The sequence below is a fragment of the Oncorhynchus masou genome, chromosome 31, assembly GCF_036934945.1.
Source record: "Oncorhynchus masou masou isolate Uvic2021 chromosome 31, UVic_Omas_1.1, whole genome shotgun sequence".
Classification (NCBI taxonomy): domain Eukaryota; kingdom Metazoa; phylum Chordata; class Actinopteri; order Salmoniformes; family Salmonidae; genus Oncorhynchus; species Oncorhynchus masou.
The window spans coordinates 58,385,932-58,404,222 of NC_088242.1; the positions used below are offsets into that span (position 1 = coordinate 58,385,932).

Consider the following 18,291-nt stretch of genomic DNA (forward strand, 5'->3'; position numbering starts at 1 on the left):
GGTATGTGCTCAACCTCCATTGAAGTGGCTAGCAAGTTTACTAGATAGCTACATTTGAAGACAGAAGCTTACATACACCTTGGCCAAATACATTTAAACTCAGTTTTTCACAATTCCTGACATTTAATCCTTGTAAAAATTCCTTGTTTTAGGTCAGTTAGGATCACCACTTTATTTAAGAATGTGAAATGTAAGAATAATAGTAGAGAGAATGATTTATTTCAGCTTTTATTTATTTCATCACATTCCCAGTAGGTCAGAAGTTTATATACACTCAATTAGTATTTGGTAGCATTGCCTTTAAATTGTTTAACTTGGGTCAAACGTTTTGGGTAGCCTTCCACAAACTTCCCACAATAAGTTGGGTGAATTTTGGCACATTCCTCCTGACAGAGCTGGTGAAACTGAGTCAGGTTTGTAGGCATCCTTGCTCGCACACGCCTTTTAAGTTCTGCCCACAAATGTTTTATAGGATTGAGGTCAGGGCTTTGTGATGGCCACTCCAATACCTTGACTTTGTTGTCCTTAAGCCATTTTGCCCCAACTTTGGAAGTATGTTTGGGGTCATTGTCCATTTGAAAGACCCATTTGCGACCAAGCTTTAACTTCCTGACTTATGTCTTGGGGTGTTGCTTCAATATATCCACATAATTTCCCTTCCTCATGAGGCCATCTATTTTGTGAAGTGCACCAGTCCCTCCTGCAGCAATGCACCCCCACAACATGATGCTGCCACCCCCCGTGCTTCACGGTTGGGATGGTGTTCTTCGGCCTGCAAGCCTCCCCCTTTTTCCTTCAAACATAACAATGGTCATTATGGCCAAACAGTTCTATTTTTGTTTCATCAGACCAGAGGACATTTCTCCAAAAAGTACAATCTTTGTCCCCATGTGCAATTGCAAACCGTAGAATGGCTTTTTTATTGTTGTTTTGGAGCAGTGCCTTCTTCCTTGCTGAGCGGCCTTTCAGGTTATGTCGCTATAGGACTCGTTTTACTGTGGATATAGATACTTTTGTCCCTGTTTCCTCCAGCATCTTCACAAGGTCCTTTCCTGTTGTTCTGGGATTGATTTGCACTTTCCGCACCAAAGTACGTTCATCTCTAGGAGACAGAATACGTCTCTTTCCTGAGCTGTATGATGGCTGCGTGGTCCCATGGTGTTTATACTTGCGTACTATTGTTTGTACAGATGAACCGTGGTACCTTCAGGTGTTTGGAAATTGCTCCCAAGGATGAACCAGACTTGTGGAGGTCTACAATTTTTTTCCTGAGGTCTTGGCTGACTTATTTTGATTTTCCCATGATGTCAAAAAAAGAGGGACTGAGTTTGAAGGTGGGCCTTGAAATACATCCACAGGTACACCTCCAATTGACTCAAATGATGTCAATTAGCATTTCAGAAGCTTCTAAAGCCATGACATCATGTTCTGGAATTTTCCAAGCTGTTTAAAGGCACAGTCAACTTAGTGTATGTAAACTTCTGACCCACTGGAATTGTGATACAGTGAATTTTAAGTAAAATAATCTGTCTGTAAACAATTGATGGAAAAATTACTTGTGTCATGCACAAAGTACATGTCCTAACCGGCTTGACAAGACTATAATTTGTTAACAAGAAATGTGTGGAGTGGTTGAAAAACGAGTTTTAATGACTCCAACCTAATTATATTTAAACTTCCAACTTCAACTGTACAGTAGCTGCCTTTGTAACCAAACAAACATACTTGCTTGTTTAGCTAACCAAACCATCAGTCCTAGCTTGCTATTGTGAAAATCAAATTAAATAATGCCAATAATGTTTTCAATTAGATTTTTTTTTTTCAAAAGCAGCTCAAACATAGAACATGTAAGATTAAACTATATGGTGCGTTATAAGGAATTATACAACGGGTGGGTCTAATCTTGAATGCTGATTGGTTAAAGACGGTGTCTATTCCAGAAGTTAATCACCAGCTAAATCTATGAGTTAAAATTCCGATTTACTCTGTTCCATCTGACTGCACAAACCACTGTCTCATCAGCCTAACCAGGCAATTTATAAACTTAATCTCCACAAAGCATCAATATATTATCTCACATTTCTTTTAGGCTAACATTTAGTTTTCAACAGGGGAGATTTGTATAAACCTTGCTATCTGTCTCTCCGACATTTGCAACCTTGTTTCAATATTCAAATTCGATCTCCAACGGTCGCATGGAAATGAATGTGTCGGGAGGCAGCTTTTCTTAGCCTGTCCAAATCGTGAATTAGCATTATTTTTATGGATATATACAAAGAAGAATCTATGGAAAACTGGTAAAAAATAAACGAAGTGCAGCTAGTTTGCAGTCTTTCCAGCTTCAGTTTGAAGTGATTGTGTTAGCGGTGTTGTTGGCTAGCTCCTCTGAACAATGTCCTGACGAGAGAGAACATGTTCTATGCCAGGCGAAATCGTGCATCATTCGCTCATTGTTATGAATGTATCCAAATAAATAGCACTAGAAAACAGCTTAAACAAATGCAAATGCAGCTACTTTGTTGTTATTCTGGCTCACTGTTTGACGTGACTGTAAGTTGCTGGTGAGTCTCTGATCCACCTCTACGCAGACGACACCATTCTGTATACTTTTGGCCCTTCTTTGGACACTGTGTTAACAACCCTCCAGGCAAGCTTCAATGCCATACAACTCTCCTTCCCTGGCCTCCAATTGCTCTTAAATACAAGTAAAACTAAATGCATGCTCTTCAAACGATCGCTGCCTGCACCTGCCCGCCTGTCCAACATCATTACTCTGGACGGCTCTGACTTAGAATACGTGGACAACTACAAATACCTAGGTGTCTGGTTAGACTAAAACTCTCCTTCCAGACCCACATCAAACATCTCCAATCAAAGTTAAATCTAGAATTGGCTTCCTATTTCGCAACAAAGCATCCTTCACTCATGCTGCCAAACATACCCTTGTAAAACTGACCATCCTACCAATCATCGACTTCGGCGATGTCATTTACAAAATAGCCTCCAATACCCTACTCAACAAATTGGATGCAGTCTATCACAGTGCCATCCGTTTTGTCACCAAAGCCCCATATACTACCCACCATTGCGATCTGTACGCTCTCGTTGGCTGGCCATTGCTTCATACTCCTCATCAAACCCACTGGCTCCATGTCATCTACAAGACCCTGCTAGGTAAAGTCCGCTCTTATCTCAGCTCGCTGGTCACCATAGCATCACCCACCTGTAGCACACGTTCCAGCAGGTATATCTCTCTAGTCACCCCCAAAACAAATTCTTTCTTTGGCCGCCTCTCCTTCCAGTTCTCTGCTGCCAATGACTGGAACGAACTACAGAAATCTCTGAAACTGGAAACACTTATCTCCCTCACTAGCTTTAAGCACCAACTGTCAGAGCAGCTCACAAGATTACTGCACCTGTACATAGCCCACCTATATTTTAGCCCAAACAACTACCTCATTCCCTACTGTATTTAATTTTATTTATTTATTTTGCTCCTTTGCACCCCATTATTTTTATTTCTACTTTGCACATTCTTCCATTGCAAATCTACCATTCCAGTGTTTTACTTGCTATATTGTATTTACTTTGCATGTTTACTCTGTATGTTTGTTTTACTCCATGTGTAACTCTGTGTCGTTGTATGTGTCGAAATGCTTTGCTTTATCTTGGCCAGGTCGCAATTGTAAATGAGAACTTGTTCTCAACTTGCCTACCTGGTTAAATAAAGGTGAAAAAAATAAATAATAATAAGTTAGCCGTAGTTGGCTAGCTAGGATGCAAGGGATAAGAATGTTGTCAGCCAGTATGGCAATGGAACATTTAAAATGAACGACTGGGTCGTGTCTCTGGCAACCGAACCGATAGAATGAACAATCAGCCGGCTTGGGTAGGAACTCTAGATTTGCGTCAGGACTATATCTTGTGGAAGGGTGAAATAGTATGAATAAAATAATAAAAATAATGTTTTTAATGAGAATATGTAAATCATTTTTTGAATATGTTGGTAACCCTTTACATAAAAGTGATAATGCCCTTGAAACCGCTGTTTGGAGGATATATTAGCACGGTTTGCTAACAACATCCGTGCCAATATACCTTTCAAACACCGGCTTCGCTGGCATTATCACTTAAATAATGCATGCTCTAGGATGCCAATCAGAAACGAGTGTTCAACAGTGCATGGTATAAGTATGGGATAATCTACCTGGATGGATATCTGACAACAACATAGTGAAACTGTTACACAACTAAATAAATAAATGTAGTCGTTCTCAGGAAAAAATGTCTTACATTTCTTGAGGTAAAAAAGACACCGTTATGTTGAGTAGAGAGGAAGGGGCACACTGTGCGTCAGATAGACAGACGGACGGATAGACAGAGTGCATCACTAAAGTCCAACCCTCAGTCACATATTTGCCTGGCTGCCACAGGAGCTGTGGAGGCCCATCGTAACAATCCAGTTTGTACAGCTTGAACTCTCACTCACACACAACCTTACACTGCTTAATATAAGCTATCCTTACCTAACCACACCACATACAATACCAGGCAGTGACTTTGTCAATTGCTACAGAATCAAACAGTGATTGTCACCAATACAAATCATCAGTGTGTCCTCGGCCCTGTCTGACATCAAACACTATCAACTGATATGAGAAAAATTCACAACAAGTCTGGCGACCAACAACCTTGCACAAACAGAACGTTGCATTGATAACTCTTAACTTGATATACACTGTATTCACCATAAATATTCCCATTACAAACATAATGTGCTCTCTTACTAGGGTTGGGCGGTATCCAGATTTTCTTATCATCATATTGTCCTTCTCTCATACTTGGATATACGGTATTATCGGCTTAGCAGACAAGGGGTCGCCAAAAAAAATGAGAAAAAAAGCCAATTGGGCATCTATTAACAGAACGCTAACAAAATGAGCACAAGTAATAGCATATTTCAATGGAGGTTGCTAGCTAAGTATGCTAACGAGAGCAAACAAAAATAAACTAATTGTAAAGACAGGCAATCCAGCTCATAAATTTATAAATACTCTATATAGGTAGGAGCTACCAAATGTAATTTTTGGTGAGTTTGGACATTTACATGCGAATGTGAATGAGAGACATTGTGCAAATTAACAAAGTTTGGACGCATGCTTGTCTGGCTCTGGAGCTGCATGTGTCTGGAGTCGCAATGGGCCTGCCTGCTCTGAGAAGATTGGGGAGGAGCAGACAGGCTGAGAGGCGGAAAAACGTAAGCAATTCAAGATAGTGGCAGCTGTACAAATAACTCATCCAGAAAGCTAGCAAAATATGATGCCCCGTCACCTTGTTAATTCAGCCACTTACTTAGATGAATTAGCAAGTTCAATTTAGGGGTCGCGTTCATGCAGAATTCTGCGTTTTTCACGCAGGAAAAAAATATAAAACGCATAAAAATTATCTTGCTGGATTTTGTAAACGCAGATGTAAAATGCTAGTTATTGTCATTTCTGCTCGGCATTCGACTAATTTCATGCTTCGGTTGCACTTCTCCACTGAGATGAGAACATGAACTGGCATTCTATCAGCAGACAGCGCTCTGACTGAGGTGTAGCTATTTTTCTCCGCTACTTTTCTCAGTGTTGCCAGACACCTGGTAAAATGCAAGATTAACTTTAAGCAAAACACTTTTTATGATAAACATTGGAAATATGATAGCCATGTATCGATTTAGCAAAAAAGCCCTTGCTTTTTAATTGTTAGCTCATTTACTTCTGTGGCTGCCAGCCAATTAGCGTTGCACTTTTTTCTGCCGAATGTGTCACACTTAATGTATTTTCTGTGAAGGAAAACTATACTAACACATCCCTGATCACTCTATTGAAGCAAAAAAACACTGTTTTACATTCAATATAAAATACAAACCCTGTCAATACAACTTCTGGCTACTTTTCCCTGTTGTGCTATTTATAAACAAACACCATGTAAAATAATGGGACAGGTGAAATGAAGAATGCAATCTGCTTAATCTCCTAACGTATTGCACAAGTTGACTGCAGGTATTTACTTAATAAAAAGTAGCCAAAAATATTAAAATGTAGAGTTGGGCGATATACTGTGTTTTACAATATAACGGTATTGATGCACGGATCAGTTTTTACTTTACCTTCTAAAACAGTATTTGAATGTTTGGTTTGTTAAATGTGATACACTGTTTGTAACGTCAATTTTTATAGTTTACTTCGCTACTTGAGTCAAATCTCTCTGCTCTCCGTCTCTCCATGCTGCTTTTTACACGTAGTGCATTCGGAAAGTATCCCTTTTCCACATTTTGTTACATTACAGCCTTATTCTAAAATTGATCAAATACATTTTTTCCCTCATCAATCTAAACACAATACCCCATTATGACAATGCAAAAACAGGTTTTTATCATTTTTTCCCACATGTATAGAAAAAATAGCAGACATACCTTATTTACATAAGTATTCAGTTCCTTTGCTATGAGACTCGAAATTGAGCTCAGGCGCATCCTGTTTCCATTGATCATGTTTGAGATGTTTCTACAACTTGATTGGAGTCCACCTGTGGTAAATTCAATTGATTGGACATGATTTGGAAAGGCACACACCTGTCTATATAAGGTCCCATAGTTAACAGTGCATGTCAGAGCAAAAACCAAGCCACGAGGTGGAAGGAATTGTCCGTAAAGCTCTGAGACAGGATTGTGTCGAGGCACAGATCTGGGGAAGGGTACAAAAAAATGTCTGCAGCATTGAAAGTCCGCAAGAACACAGTGGCCTCCATCATTTTTAAATGGAAGAAGTTTGGAACCACCAAGACTCTTCCTAGAGCTGGCCGCCCGGTCAAAACGAGCAATAGGGGGAGAAGGGCCTTGGTCAGGGAGGTGAGTACCTCTGTGGAGATTGGAGAACCTTCAATAATAACAACCATCACTGCAGCACCCCTCCAATCAGGCCTTTATGGTAGAGTGGCCAGACGGACTGGGAGACTAGTCAGGATCGAGAGAAATAAAATGGAGCAAAGTACAGAGAGATCCTTGATGAAAACCTGCTCCAGAGAGCTCAAAACCTCAGACTGGGGTGATCGTTCACCTTCCAACAGGACAACGACCCTAAGCACACAGCCAAGACAACGCAGGAGTGGCTTCGGGACAAGTCTGAATGTCCTTGAGTGGCCCAGCCAGAGCCCGGACTTGAACCCGATCGAACATCTCTGGAGAGACCTGAAAATAGCTGTGCAGTGAAGCTCCCCATCCAACCTGACAGAGCTTGAGAGGATCTGCAGAGGAGAATGGGAGAGACTCCCCAAATACAGGTGTGCCAAGCTTGTAGCGTCATACCCAAGAAGACTCAAGGCTGTAATCGCTGCCAAAGGTGCTTCAAAGTATCACGTAAAGGGTCTGAATACTTATGTAAATGTGCCTGACATAGACAGAGGCGTGCTATATGCCAGACCAATCCGAACTCATCTCTCAGCATGTCCAGCCCACCCATTATCTCAGCCAATCATGGCTAGTGGGAAGGTTTCTGACTTTTTCTGTGGCTAAACCAACTAGGCTCGTAATTTAACAATTTTATTTGTATTTACAGATGGCATACACGTTTGTTATTAAGGCACATGAATGTTCACATGTTCCAGAAGGCATTTCTGCCGAAAAAAATGCATTTTGATGAAAAAAAACATTTAAGTTTAGGGCTCTACTGTGAACTAGTGACCAAAGACATACGTGGGGAAAAAAACAATTTAATCAATTTTAGAACAAGGCTGAAACTTAACAAAATGTGGACGAAATCAAGGGGTCTGAATACTTTCCGAATGCACTGTACTTATTCCCGCCCCCTGTCACTCAAGGAACGCATTTGTTGTTCCTCAACTACGAGACAATTGCGTTCAGTCTGCATTGTTAAGGCAGCACATGCAACAAAGTTGATGACAGCGATGCTGTTTTCACTTTGCTCCAATCAGAATGGAGAAAGACCCATTTAAATCACTTATAATGTATGTGTTGCCACCCTAGGGTCACGCACTACTCAGAAAGCAAATGTATATATTTTATTATTAAAAAACATAAAATATCGTCGTTTTTCATACCGTGATATGAAATTTGCCCATATCGCCCAGCCCTATTATAAACGGTATTGAAAAACCATCCCGTGGCTATTTCCAAATACCTAGTTATACGGTATATACAGTATACCGCCCAAGCCTATCTCTAACTCATATGCAGTATACACACAACACCATGTGCTTTCCAAGTCATATACAGTACAAACTCTACAGTGTGAACTTCTAACATAAGACATGCCCCTGGGCCCCTATCCAGAAAGCTTGCTTCCTCCTGACAGACAGAGAAGAGTCGATTAAACAATTAAAGAGTGGCAACTGGCAGTATTAATCCAGAAGTGGCCATTAGATCAAGTAGATGACTTGCATCTGAGAATCTGACACTACTCCTGGGGAAATTAGCCTTAAGACCCCAGGACACAATATCCATCTCCATTACTAAACACTCTGCCGTTCCATTAGACAAAACTAAGGGGGGGGGGCAAAGCATTTATTTTGTGCCACTTCCAGATGAGGTTTACGGGCTGTGGGGGATGACACAAATGCTATTTTTCTCCCATTCGCATGCAGCTGTTTAAAGAGAGGGATAGTGGAGTGTATGTGAACACACATCAATTTACTGTATCTGTCTATTGGAGCTGTAATTGCCACATGCACGTTTTCGGAGTGGCAATCTGGATCAGTTTGATCACAATGTAATCTGGGAGAAAGAGCAGAAATGCCTTTACAGCAAACCATGTGATAGCCATTTGCGCGCAACAGGATAATGCAGCTACTCACATCGCCTACACAAAAAATGCCCTGCCGCGCGATGGCTATATATATACACACACGGTGTCTTTAAAAAAAAACTGAACTTCTAATGTAGCACTAAGGTTAGGTCAAACACAACAGCATGTCACTGATTTGCAAGCAATGAGGTCTAATAACAACAACAGTAACCCATCTTTGTATCTATCAGGAAGAGCAGGCCTCTGCTCCATCTCTTTAGATTTGCTCTGCTGTTGTTAATGTAAAACAAATCCAAAGCCACAGTCCAGAACCAGATTAGAAACTCAACTATGGGGATCTAAAATGAGTCTGTTCCATCAGGGGGACCGTGTGTAAGTTTTTTTTTTGTAAATGAGATACTGTACTATCAGGCCATTACCCAAAGAGACAGCAGGTTGCTTTAGATACAGTATCCAACGGGCTGGTGGGGCACAGCCCTGTCCCTCTACACCCTTCAGGACAGGACCCCTCTAGATGAAGACTCTCATGTGTAATGAATGTTTACCTAGCACCATGGTCATGTATTGCTCCTCTACCCCAGCCTCCAGAAGAAGGGGGGGCACGTATGTGATTCCAGCTGCCACGCAGATCTCCAGGCCGCAGGTCAGGGAGTTCAGCAGGACGAGACGGCACTGAGACCTCCATCCAGGCATATTTACAGGGTCGCTAATCCACCTCTACGCCGTTACAGGGGGGCTGCTGCCAGGAGAGGAGGAGGCAGACGGTTCCCCGTGGTACGAGGCTCGGGGACGAGAGGACCACAAAGGAGGGAGAGCAGGGAGGACACACTGACACTGTCTCAGATGACCTGGAGGATCCATTCTGGTTTCAGCATTCTGGATCTGAAAGAACAGAACAGAGGAGAGAGAAACAGGTATTGATGAAAACAGAAAAACTGATTGACTCACTTTGGAACGCATGAAGGCTGAGAGCTAAGACTGGATAGGTCACTCTCAGGCTAACGCACCTGGTTGTCAGACGCCTCAGGCACTGAAATTGCTTGATTGCTGCTGCTGCGGAGAGGCTTTCTCACAAGACAAAGTGCAGGACTCCAACACGCAGAGACAGGGACTGTTAGAAAGCCACAGCCAGATACAAAGGGATTGATACACCAACTTGACTGCTCAGCTTCAGGGCAGCTTGAACAACAGAGAGATGAGTCAGCCCAATGTAGCAACGTGGCAAATGCACCCATTTGGCACTATCATTCCCTCTCTGTTTTCTTAAGGTGGGGAGAGGGAAGGAGGGTGGGCATGACAAAAGTGGTGGTTGACAAAGGGAAAGAAAGAGAGAGACATTCCGGAGGAGCTTTCTCTCTTTCCTGCCTGCAAGGCAGCAGCAGCAGGTGGTGTCTGGGAGCCGGCCCTCCACTTCTCTCTGCTCTGTCATTAAACTATCCGATCCAGGGCTGATTACACCATGCCAAGTCAAGACGCTCCTAACACGGAGCACCTCACTCTCATTTCCACCCATTGTTCACCTGAATCGTTGCTAATGAGCCCGTTTCTACCACTTCCTCCTTTGAAGGGACCAAGACCTCACACACAACGAACAGTAAAATTGGCAGATCAACTCAGTCCGAATACTAATTCTGTCTCATTTTCTGCTAAGCTCAGAAAGGGGACATTATGATACACAGGGGTCTTTTAGGGAAGATTACATTACGCCGATTGATAACGGCCCTGACTCCAGGCAGCAAAGTCATCAGTTCAAATTGGAGTAAAAGGCATAGTGAGCATAATGAGACGTTGTCCAGATGAGGGTCAATGGTTCCAAGAGCAAAATAATATTTCCTGGTCTTCCAACAAAATATGAGCGAGGTGGCTTTAGCTTTAGTTCCGCTCCAGTAGACAGAAGGAAAGTACACCCTGATCTGATGATCCTGCTTCAAAGATGCCTAAACAGATCTCGGCTTACATAATTTACTGATTCTGGTGTCACAGTTCCTCAAACGTCTGCCCCATCTCTCTCACACACACACACACACACACACACACACACACACACACACACACACACACACACACACACACACACACACACACACACACACACAGACACACGCAAACACACGCGTGTAGACAGAGCTCGACCCAGCTCCATCCCATGCGTAACAGAACACCAGTGTGTACACCCTCAATCTCCCAGATCGTTTCCTCTCACAATCCTCCTGTGCCTGACATGTCAATCTTTACTGACGAACCTCTACCCCCCCCCTCCCCCCCAACGATGACAAGAAGTGCCATTCTCCATTTCATGCCTTGCTTCCTGCACATTGTCCTTACTACACAAATACCCCTCTTTAGTCATATTTATTATTTTCTCATGAGAGCAAAGCTTGATTTTTATCTGAAGGAAATTGAAGAGGAAAAGCACAAAGCGAGTTAGAAATGACTGAGGGAGCCACAGCGGCGTACTCTAACCCTCAACTGAGCTCATCATCTGAGGTGATGCAGTATCACGTATAGGAACATTGAAAGACCATTCCAAAGAGCATGGATCGAGTGTTCCTCAAGTCGGTCACGCAGGAAACATGGAAACAGCTGATACAGGATCCGATTTCCTCAGCCTAGGTACCAGACTGACTCAGAGTCAGACAGAAAAGGGAGTCTTGCCATGTTCCAGCCTCCTAAGAAAAAAGACTCATCCTACTGCCAAGGTTCCATCTGAGCAAGAGATGTGTGAGAACACTGAGGACAGCCGCAGACGCAAAAACAACAAGGTGCTAAATTCATATTTGGTGTGAAATTCCTCCGCCAGTGTGGTCCATCTGTTCATCCCTAGCAAATCAAATGGATATGTCATTTTCAATAACAGACTCAGTTAGTCACGAGAAACCCAGCAGAGTAAATAAATACTGTTCAGGTGCATGGAAGGAACTGAGTCTGTGTCCTTCAGGAAAGTTTTAGTAGTGATTATTTGGTTCAACAACATTGAGAGGTGAAGAAACAGAAAAACCACCGCATTAGGCTGTTAGTAGAGTGGGAAGTCAAGTTAATTCAAATGTTGCATAAATGTTAGAATAACATGTCTTTAAATCGAATAGCAGGTCATTCAACCCGGCATTGGATACCATTAACGATCGCATCATCACAGTGTCAGTGAGCAGCGTGAGCGTAGAAACGGGACAAAGCAGATGCTTCAGCAGCCAGCAACCTGCAGGGGGCATGGGTCACTCCTATGGGAGGAGAGAGGGGACATTCACACCCGTCAAATCTCATTCCTACCCGCCTCAAACACCCTGAAATGGACCCATCAGGAGACCAGCCAGTGCTGAAAATGGAATGGCTGCAGAGGTATTGACCTAAGCATTGGTGGGGAGTCAGGGATGAGTCAGGGATGAGGTGGGGAGGGATGTGAGGGAGGAGAGACTAGTCAGACTACTGAGCAGAGGATTTATCAGCATGTTTAGCGAACTCTGACTTATGTGTAGAATAAAACCCACGTATTTGGTTTAAACCTGGCACTCATCACAAATAACATCAACATGGCATGGAGCAGAGCTCTTGGGGGTCAACTCCTGCCTGGATGGAGCAGAGCGAGGTAGTCGAGACACACACAAGCAACCCACACAACAACCATTCCACAGAAGTTTAATGACACCTCTGGCACCACAATATATTCCAGTCAAGCCCATCGATCGTCTGGTTATAACCCCAGCCGTACTTAATCAGAGCATCAGCCCTGAGAGTCTTCTGGAGTGATTACACACACAGGGCCTAGGCAGAGGGGCAGCCAGAGCCAGCTACTGTAGAGCGAGAGATGGGGCTGAGGAGGGAAGAGAGAGAAGGAGGAGGGGGAAGAGGTGCTTTTGTCTTGTCAGCTCTGCACTCCCTTTGCCCCATTACCAGGCCCATTCAGGCCCAGGCCCGGGCGCATTCAGGCCCAGGTCCCCCAAATCAGTCTTAATGGCTCTGAGGGGTATTATTACAATACAAAACAGGCTTTGTATACATTGTGCCAGTCTGAGTAACTTGATACAGTGAGGTACCAGGCCCATTCAATTGGGCTTTTATTAGTGCGGGGTTTCATATAAAACGGTAAAAAAACAGCAACTGAAGAGTCTGTGTCTGTGAGTCTGAGACAGAAGGAGGAGAATTGCTGCGACATTACATTACAACCACAAGTGCTGCTTCGGCAGTGGATGAAGAAACCTCAAGGAGACTCTTGTGGTGTTCTGGCTCCCTCTGAATGGCTGCAGAGATACAGCACACTAGTTCTCCCCCTCTATGTTCCTGTTCAGGCACTGCTGGCAGGAGACAGAGGAACAGAGCTGTGTCCAACAACAGCAGGCCGCCTGCGTGGCTTTAGCCTCCAGTCTTCCAGACAGTGAATTCCAGATGGATTCCAGTTGAGGTTGAGCAGGGTGGGGACTGGCCTGGGGAGGATCTCGCCCCTGAGAGGCCTTCTCTTTGGAGCCTGAGACACCCATCACATGAGAGAGGCTTGCCTGACCCCACTGCCCTCCAAACCCATAACCCCCCCCCCACATCTGTCACACATGACCCCCGGCTTTGGCCAATCTGGTGACCAACAGAACAACTCGAAGTGCGAGTGACAGTCTCAGTCTGGTATTACCATCTTCTTGCGAGACATTGGCACATTAATTTAGTGAACATTACAGTGCTGGCTGTCAACCAGTTGACTGAAAGAACTCTGTCTGGGCTGAGGAGGAAAGGCGTCCTTTTCTTATTTCTGGTGAGTCTAATAATACATTCGGCAATGTCACACTCCAGCTACATAATTAGGCCAATGACTCAGAATACATCTTAGAAGTAAGTTGAATATGAAGCAGACTTTAATTTAAAGTTATAGGCAATTCATTTTTGTTATTCATTGTTTTGAAACGTTATGCATGTAGCCTATATAAAGTATTACAATTTGTTGCAGATCAAGACTCAATTGTCCATTCCACTTTTGACCCTGCACTTATCACTCCCCCCCTGCACCCGTCACTCCCCCCCTGCACGCATCACTCCCCCCTGCACCCGTCACTCCCCCCTGCACGCATCACTCCCCCCTGCACGCATCACTCCCCCCCCCCTGCAGTCAGATCACTCCATCCCTGCACCCCAGGCCACAGTCCACTGCCACACAGGTGTGGAACTATAAACCCAATCAGCTCTCCTTTCAGGGGTGGTGGGGGCAGTGCTGGTTAGCCTTTCTGACAGACAGCGGGACAGACGGATAGGGGATCCACACAGACAGACAGTTATCAGGTGGACACAGAGCAGAGGAATGTAAGCTGGGGGTGACTGATCTGAGAGTGGAGGAGAGGAAGATCCAGCACCCCTCTCAGTCCTTTCAAACTGTTGAATGGAGCCAGTAACAGATCTGGGAGGTGACTGTTATCACACCCGGCACACAAATAGCACAACAATGGAGATCCAGATTCCAGTCATGTAGCCTCTAATGAATCAATGCCTGTTAACGTCCCTGAGAAACGCTTCCTTTCCCTGCCTCAAACCCTAGTATGTAAAGGTCAAACGACTACTATGAGTAAATAGCCTCCTAATAGAGTAATTTGAACTAAGTTCATTGAGAGGCAAAAACCTGAAATTAAATGGTTTTCATCCTGTGCAGAATTGATCTCGGCTCATATTTATGGTATTAAGTAAAAACAGAGCGTTCAAACCGTCTGCCCTCAAATGGTCAATACATGCCTCCTTCTTGGCAGTGTTGGCACAGTTCCCTCATGCGAACAAATAACCGGTGTAGTCAAGCATCATCAACTACAATGAGCATGGCGTGGACTGGCATCATGCATGCCTGACAATATTTCAAATCCTAACTGTCAATGAACATACACAACTGAGTGACTGTCTGTCTGCAGTCAGATAACTGGCACACATAACAAAAGGATCCTATAAGAACAGTATTTGCATCTGTGAATTCACAGTCTGATGGTTCCGACCAGTTTGCGCATTCAATTAGGACTTTATAATCATTCAAAGTAATGGGTAGTAGAATTTAGCAAAATACTTACAATGCAAAGTAGAGAAGTACAGCTGATGTCCAAGATAATTGCAGAAGTGCATATCTGACTACCACGCAGTATTGTCTACTAACCACTCACACACTGACCACTGGATATTTGCATGCACACCTTATCTAATCAACACTCCACTGGCTAGAGGACAGCTACACAGATCCCTCTTCTTACTACCTGGCCAAACTCATATCATGTATGCTCTCCACCTCTTTGTCGTCTCCTCTCTGAATGAACCCTCCTCCTCCTTACCAGCCCTCCCTATATTCTCACGCTCTCCCATCCTGTAAAGTCGGGGGGGAAAGAAACGGAGCACTTCAGGAATCGTCTCCTGGAGGAAAAGATATGGCAACGCTAGCTCAAACCTCTTCCTAAAACACACACACATATATGCGATTGGCCAGAGCACAACAGGCTGTTCGGAAACAAAGAGTGAATTCATATCAGTTCCACCTCAGAGCTCCCCTTCCTCCTCCCATCTCCCAGTGTATCACTCCTCCTCCCCAAAAAGTTTGTAAAAAAAAGCCCCTGACCCGGTATGATGTTAAACTGCCTATCAGGGACAGCCCTCTCACCTCCTCCCAGCCTTAAGCCATACCCCTGTATGTACTCCCGTTCCTGGGATCAGAGCCTCGGTCGAAGGCCCATTCACACACACTAACGCCACTAACCCCACGGCTGCTGACATGTCTGCTCCTCACTTCTCCAAGCAGGCCCAGCTCTCTACGGAGAACCTTTCAATTTGAGATACCGACAGGTGAAGTGGAACGGCGTGGAGAGGAATCAGAGAGAGTAAGTCATTAGAGCATGGCCTGTAGTTTAAGGAATCTCCATTCCTGTAGCCTAGAGCCCAGGGGCAGATCAATATGAGTGCAGCAAATGGCTGCTGGTAACACGTCCCTTGCCCACAAGAGTGGCTTGCATTGCATTAGATAAGCTTTAGAGAGCTCACAGCTTAGGGAATGATCCGAGTTTGTTAGAAGACCATATCCTCCTGACTAACAAAAGCCTTTGCTCCACTTTTGTTTCTCCATCCAGATATACTGACACGGCATAATGAACAGAAAGGATTCTGCTTTTCTTTTTAAATTTGATTTATTTTACCTTTATTTAACTAGGCAAGTCAGTTAAGAACAAATTCTTATTTCCAATGACGGCCTAGGAACAGTGGGTTAACTGCCTGTTCAGGGTGCAGAACGAACTTGTCAGCTCGGGGGTTTGAACTTGCAACCTTCCGGTTACTAGTCCAACGCTCTAACCACTAGGCTACATTGCCACCTGCTTTAAAATGTACCATAGGCAAATGAAATGAGGCCGTCTCCGAATGATCCTTTCTAATAACTAGGCTATCATTTATTAAAAAGGTAGCCGTGCCTAGTCCCCAGTCATAAGTGTGAATGTGAGATAATTATACAACTGGATGTTCTTGAACAAGAGTCTAAAAACGAGTCTAGACATACCCCTTTTGTTCCACGTTAACAGAGTAAAAGCAGCATGTAAAAGCATTTCAGTACGTGACAGAGTTAAAGGAGACATATGGGCCTTTAACAAAGGAAGAATAATGGGGTTGGTGCTGAGTAAATTGACTTAAGTCAAACCGCCAAGGAACTAGAGTGCCACCCAGTCTCATTTCTATATCCAGCTGGCCCAAATTACTAAAATAGGAGCATATGACTAGTACACATATAGCTACAGCTCTAGACATAGACCACAATATCCAGATTTTACCTGCAACGAGTCAGTAAATCTGGAATTTCCTAGAAGCACTATTCCACTGAACATGAGATGTTTAGTTTAATTGAAGTCGTTCACGGTTCATTACGGTTAATTTGGGCTCCCGAGTGGCGCAGCGGTACTGCATCTCAGTGCTGGAGGCGTCACTACAGATCCTGGTTAGATTCCCATAGGGCGGCGCACAATTGGCCCAGCATCGTCCGGGTTAGGGTTTGGCCAGAGTAGGCCGTCATTGTAAAGAATAATTTGTTCTTAACTGACTTGCCTAGTTAAATAAAGGTTAAATAAAAAATACAAATAAATAAATGACATCGGGTCTTGGCTGAGAACATATCAGCAGGCTAAGTTTTCCATCTCAGATGTTGGTTTGAATATTCCACAAACCTTGCTCCAGGACTACAAGCCAAACCCAGAGTCCATAATAAGCTATGACAGACTTCTCTGCACTTAACTGAGAAGGAGATAAAAAGCCACCATGTCAGAAATATACCAGAAATGCTACTGCTCTTGGCATCGAGAGGAAGGACCCAATAAAACTTAAATGTCACCCACATCACATATGAGTCGGTGGACGGGGGAAGGTTCAATCACTCAAAAAACAAACAAATTAACCTTTAAATAAAAATACGTGATGCTGTTGCTAAAATGCAGATCTGCACATTCATTAGCTTAAACACTGGCTTCCATCCTTAGAGGTTGCCTTGCAAGTAACCATACAGCTATATTGTTCTCTGCTTGCTCTAAATAGATAGCTTATTAGTTGGGGAGAGCGCCCGAGAGACGATGACAATGAAGGAGTAAGGTTGGACCTTATCAGTGTGATTTCTTGGTGAAAAGGAGCCGCACTGCAGGACATGAGTTAAGCTGCTGGGAAAACAGGCCAACATTATAATAAACACACAGCCTATTACAGACAGCACAGACCACACTTATGGGCCTATAACAAGAGATGCATTTATAGGAGTCCACTGCCAAATGAAATCTGTATATCTCTGATGCGTTGGGGAACACTTAAACCTGTGTTTGTCGGGATCTGTGTGAGGTTTCTGGGCTTGGGAGTCATGACACACATGTGTAACCCTTCCAGCTGTTTTGTTAGGTAAGCTGGGAGTGTAGAGTCTCGACCTAACACACATCTGTCCTCAGAGAGAGAGGGTGCCGGAGTTTGGCTGGCTGTTGCTCGGGATTGGTGGGACATCAACAAGGCCCATGTCTCCAGCTGTTGTCAGACTGCAGCGAGCCTCAGGGCCCAATGATTAACGCCTCAGTCAAACTCTACACAAACCAGATGGTGAAGTGAGAGATGACAAGGCAGGAAGGGCTCCCCATACTATACTGACAAATTTAACTTGCGCACACACACACACACACAAACACACACACACAATCGCTTTGTGTGTTGCTTAGCAGCAGCGTTCACATCACCCAACCACACCCTCAAAGACATACAGACAAAGTACTTAAAACACAAAATCAAAACATAAAAGAGCTTTTGAAACATAACTCTCATGGTGAGCCCAAATCATTACAGAGGCACAGCAGGGAAGTCAAAGTCGTCTGGGACAGAAGACATGTCAATCGTCAGCTCTTAACACACAAAAGGCTGTGAATGGCTAGAACCAAGATTTCCTTCCTTTACGTTGATTAGCCTCTCAAACACTCTCAAACATAGACACTACACTAGACATCAAATGGTCTATAGCAAATTGTTTATTGCTGGGATT

At 43.8% G+C, this 18,291-nt stretch overlaps 1 protein-coding gene across 2 annotated transcripts in view; it reads right to left on the bottom strand.

The window, feature by feature from the left end:
* LOC135524187 (solute carrier family 45 member 3-like) overlaps positions 1-18,291 on the bottom strand; it is a 49,079-nt gene that overhangs the window by 14,767 nt on the left and 16,021 nt on the right. The window contains exons 1-2 of one of the 2 annotated variants that reach the window (XM_064951494.1): positions 14,831-15,248; positions 9,350-9,686 (exon numbers count right to left, since the gene is read on the bottom strand). In XM_064951494.1, coding sequence (XP_064807566.1) covers positions 9,350-9,497 — 148 coding nt within the window. In that variant the 5' untranslated portion in view covers positions 9,498-9,686; positions 14,831-15,248. Of the gene's footprint in view, positions 1-9,349; positions 9,687-14,830; positions 15,249-18,291 lie in introns of those variants that run through there. The other variant, XM_064951493.1, reaches the window with a different exon arrangement.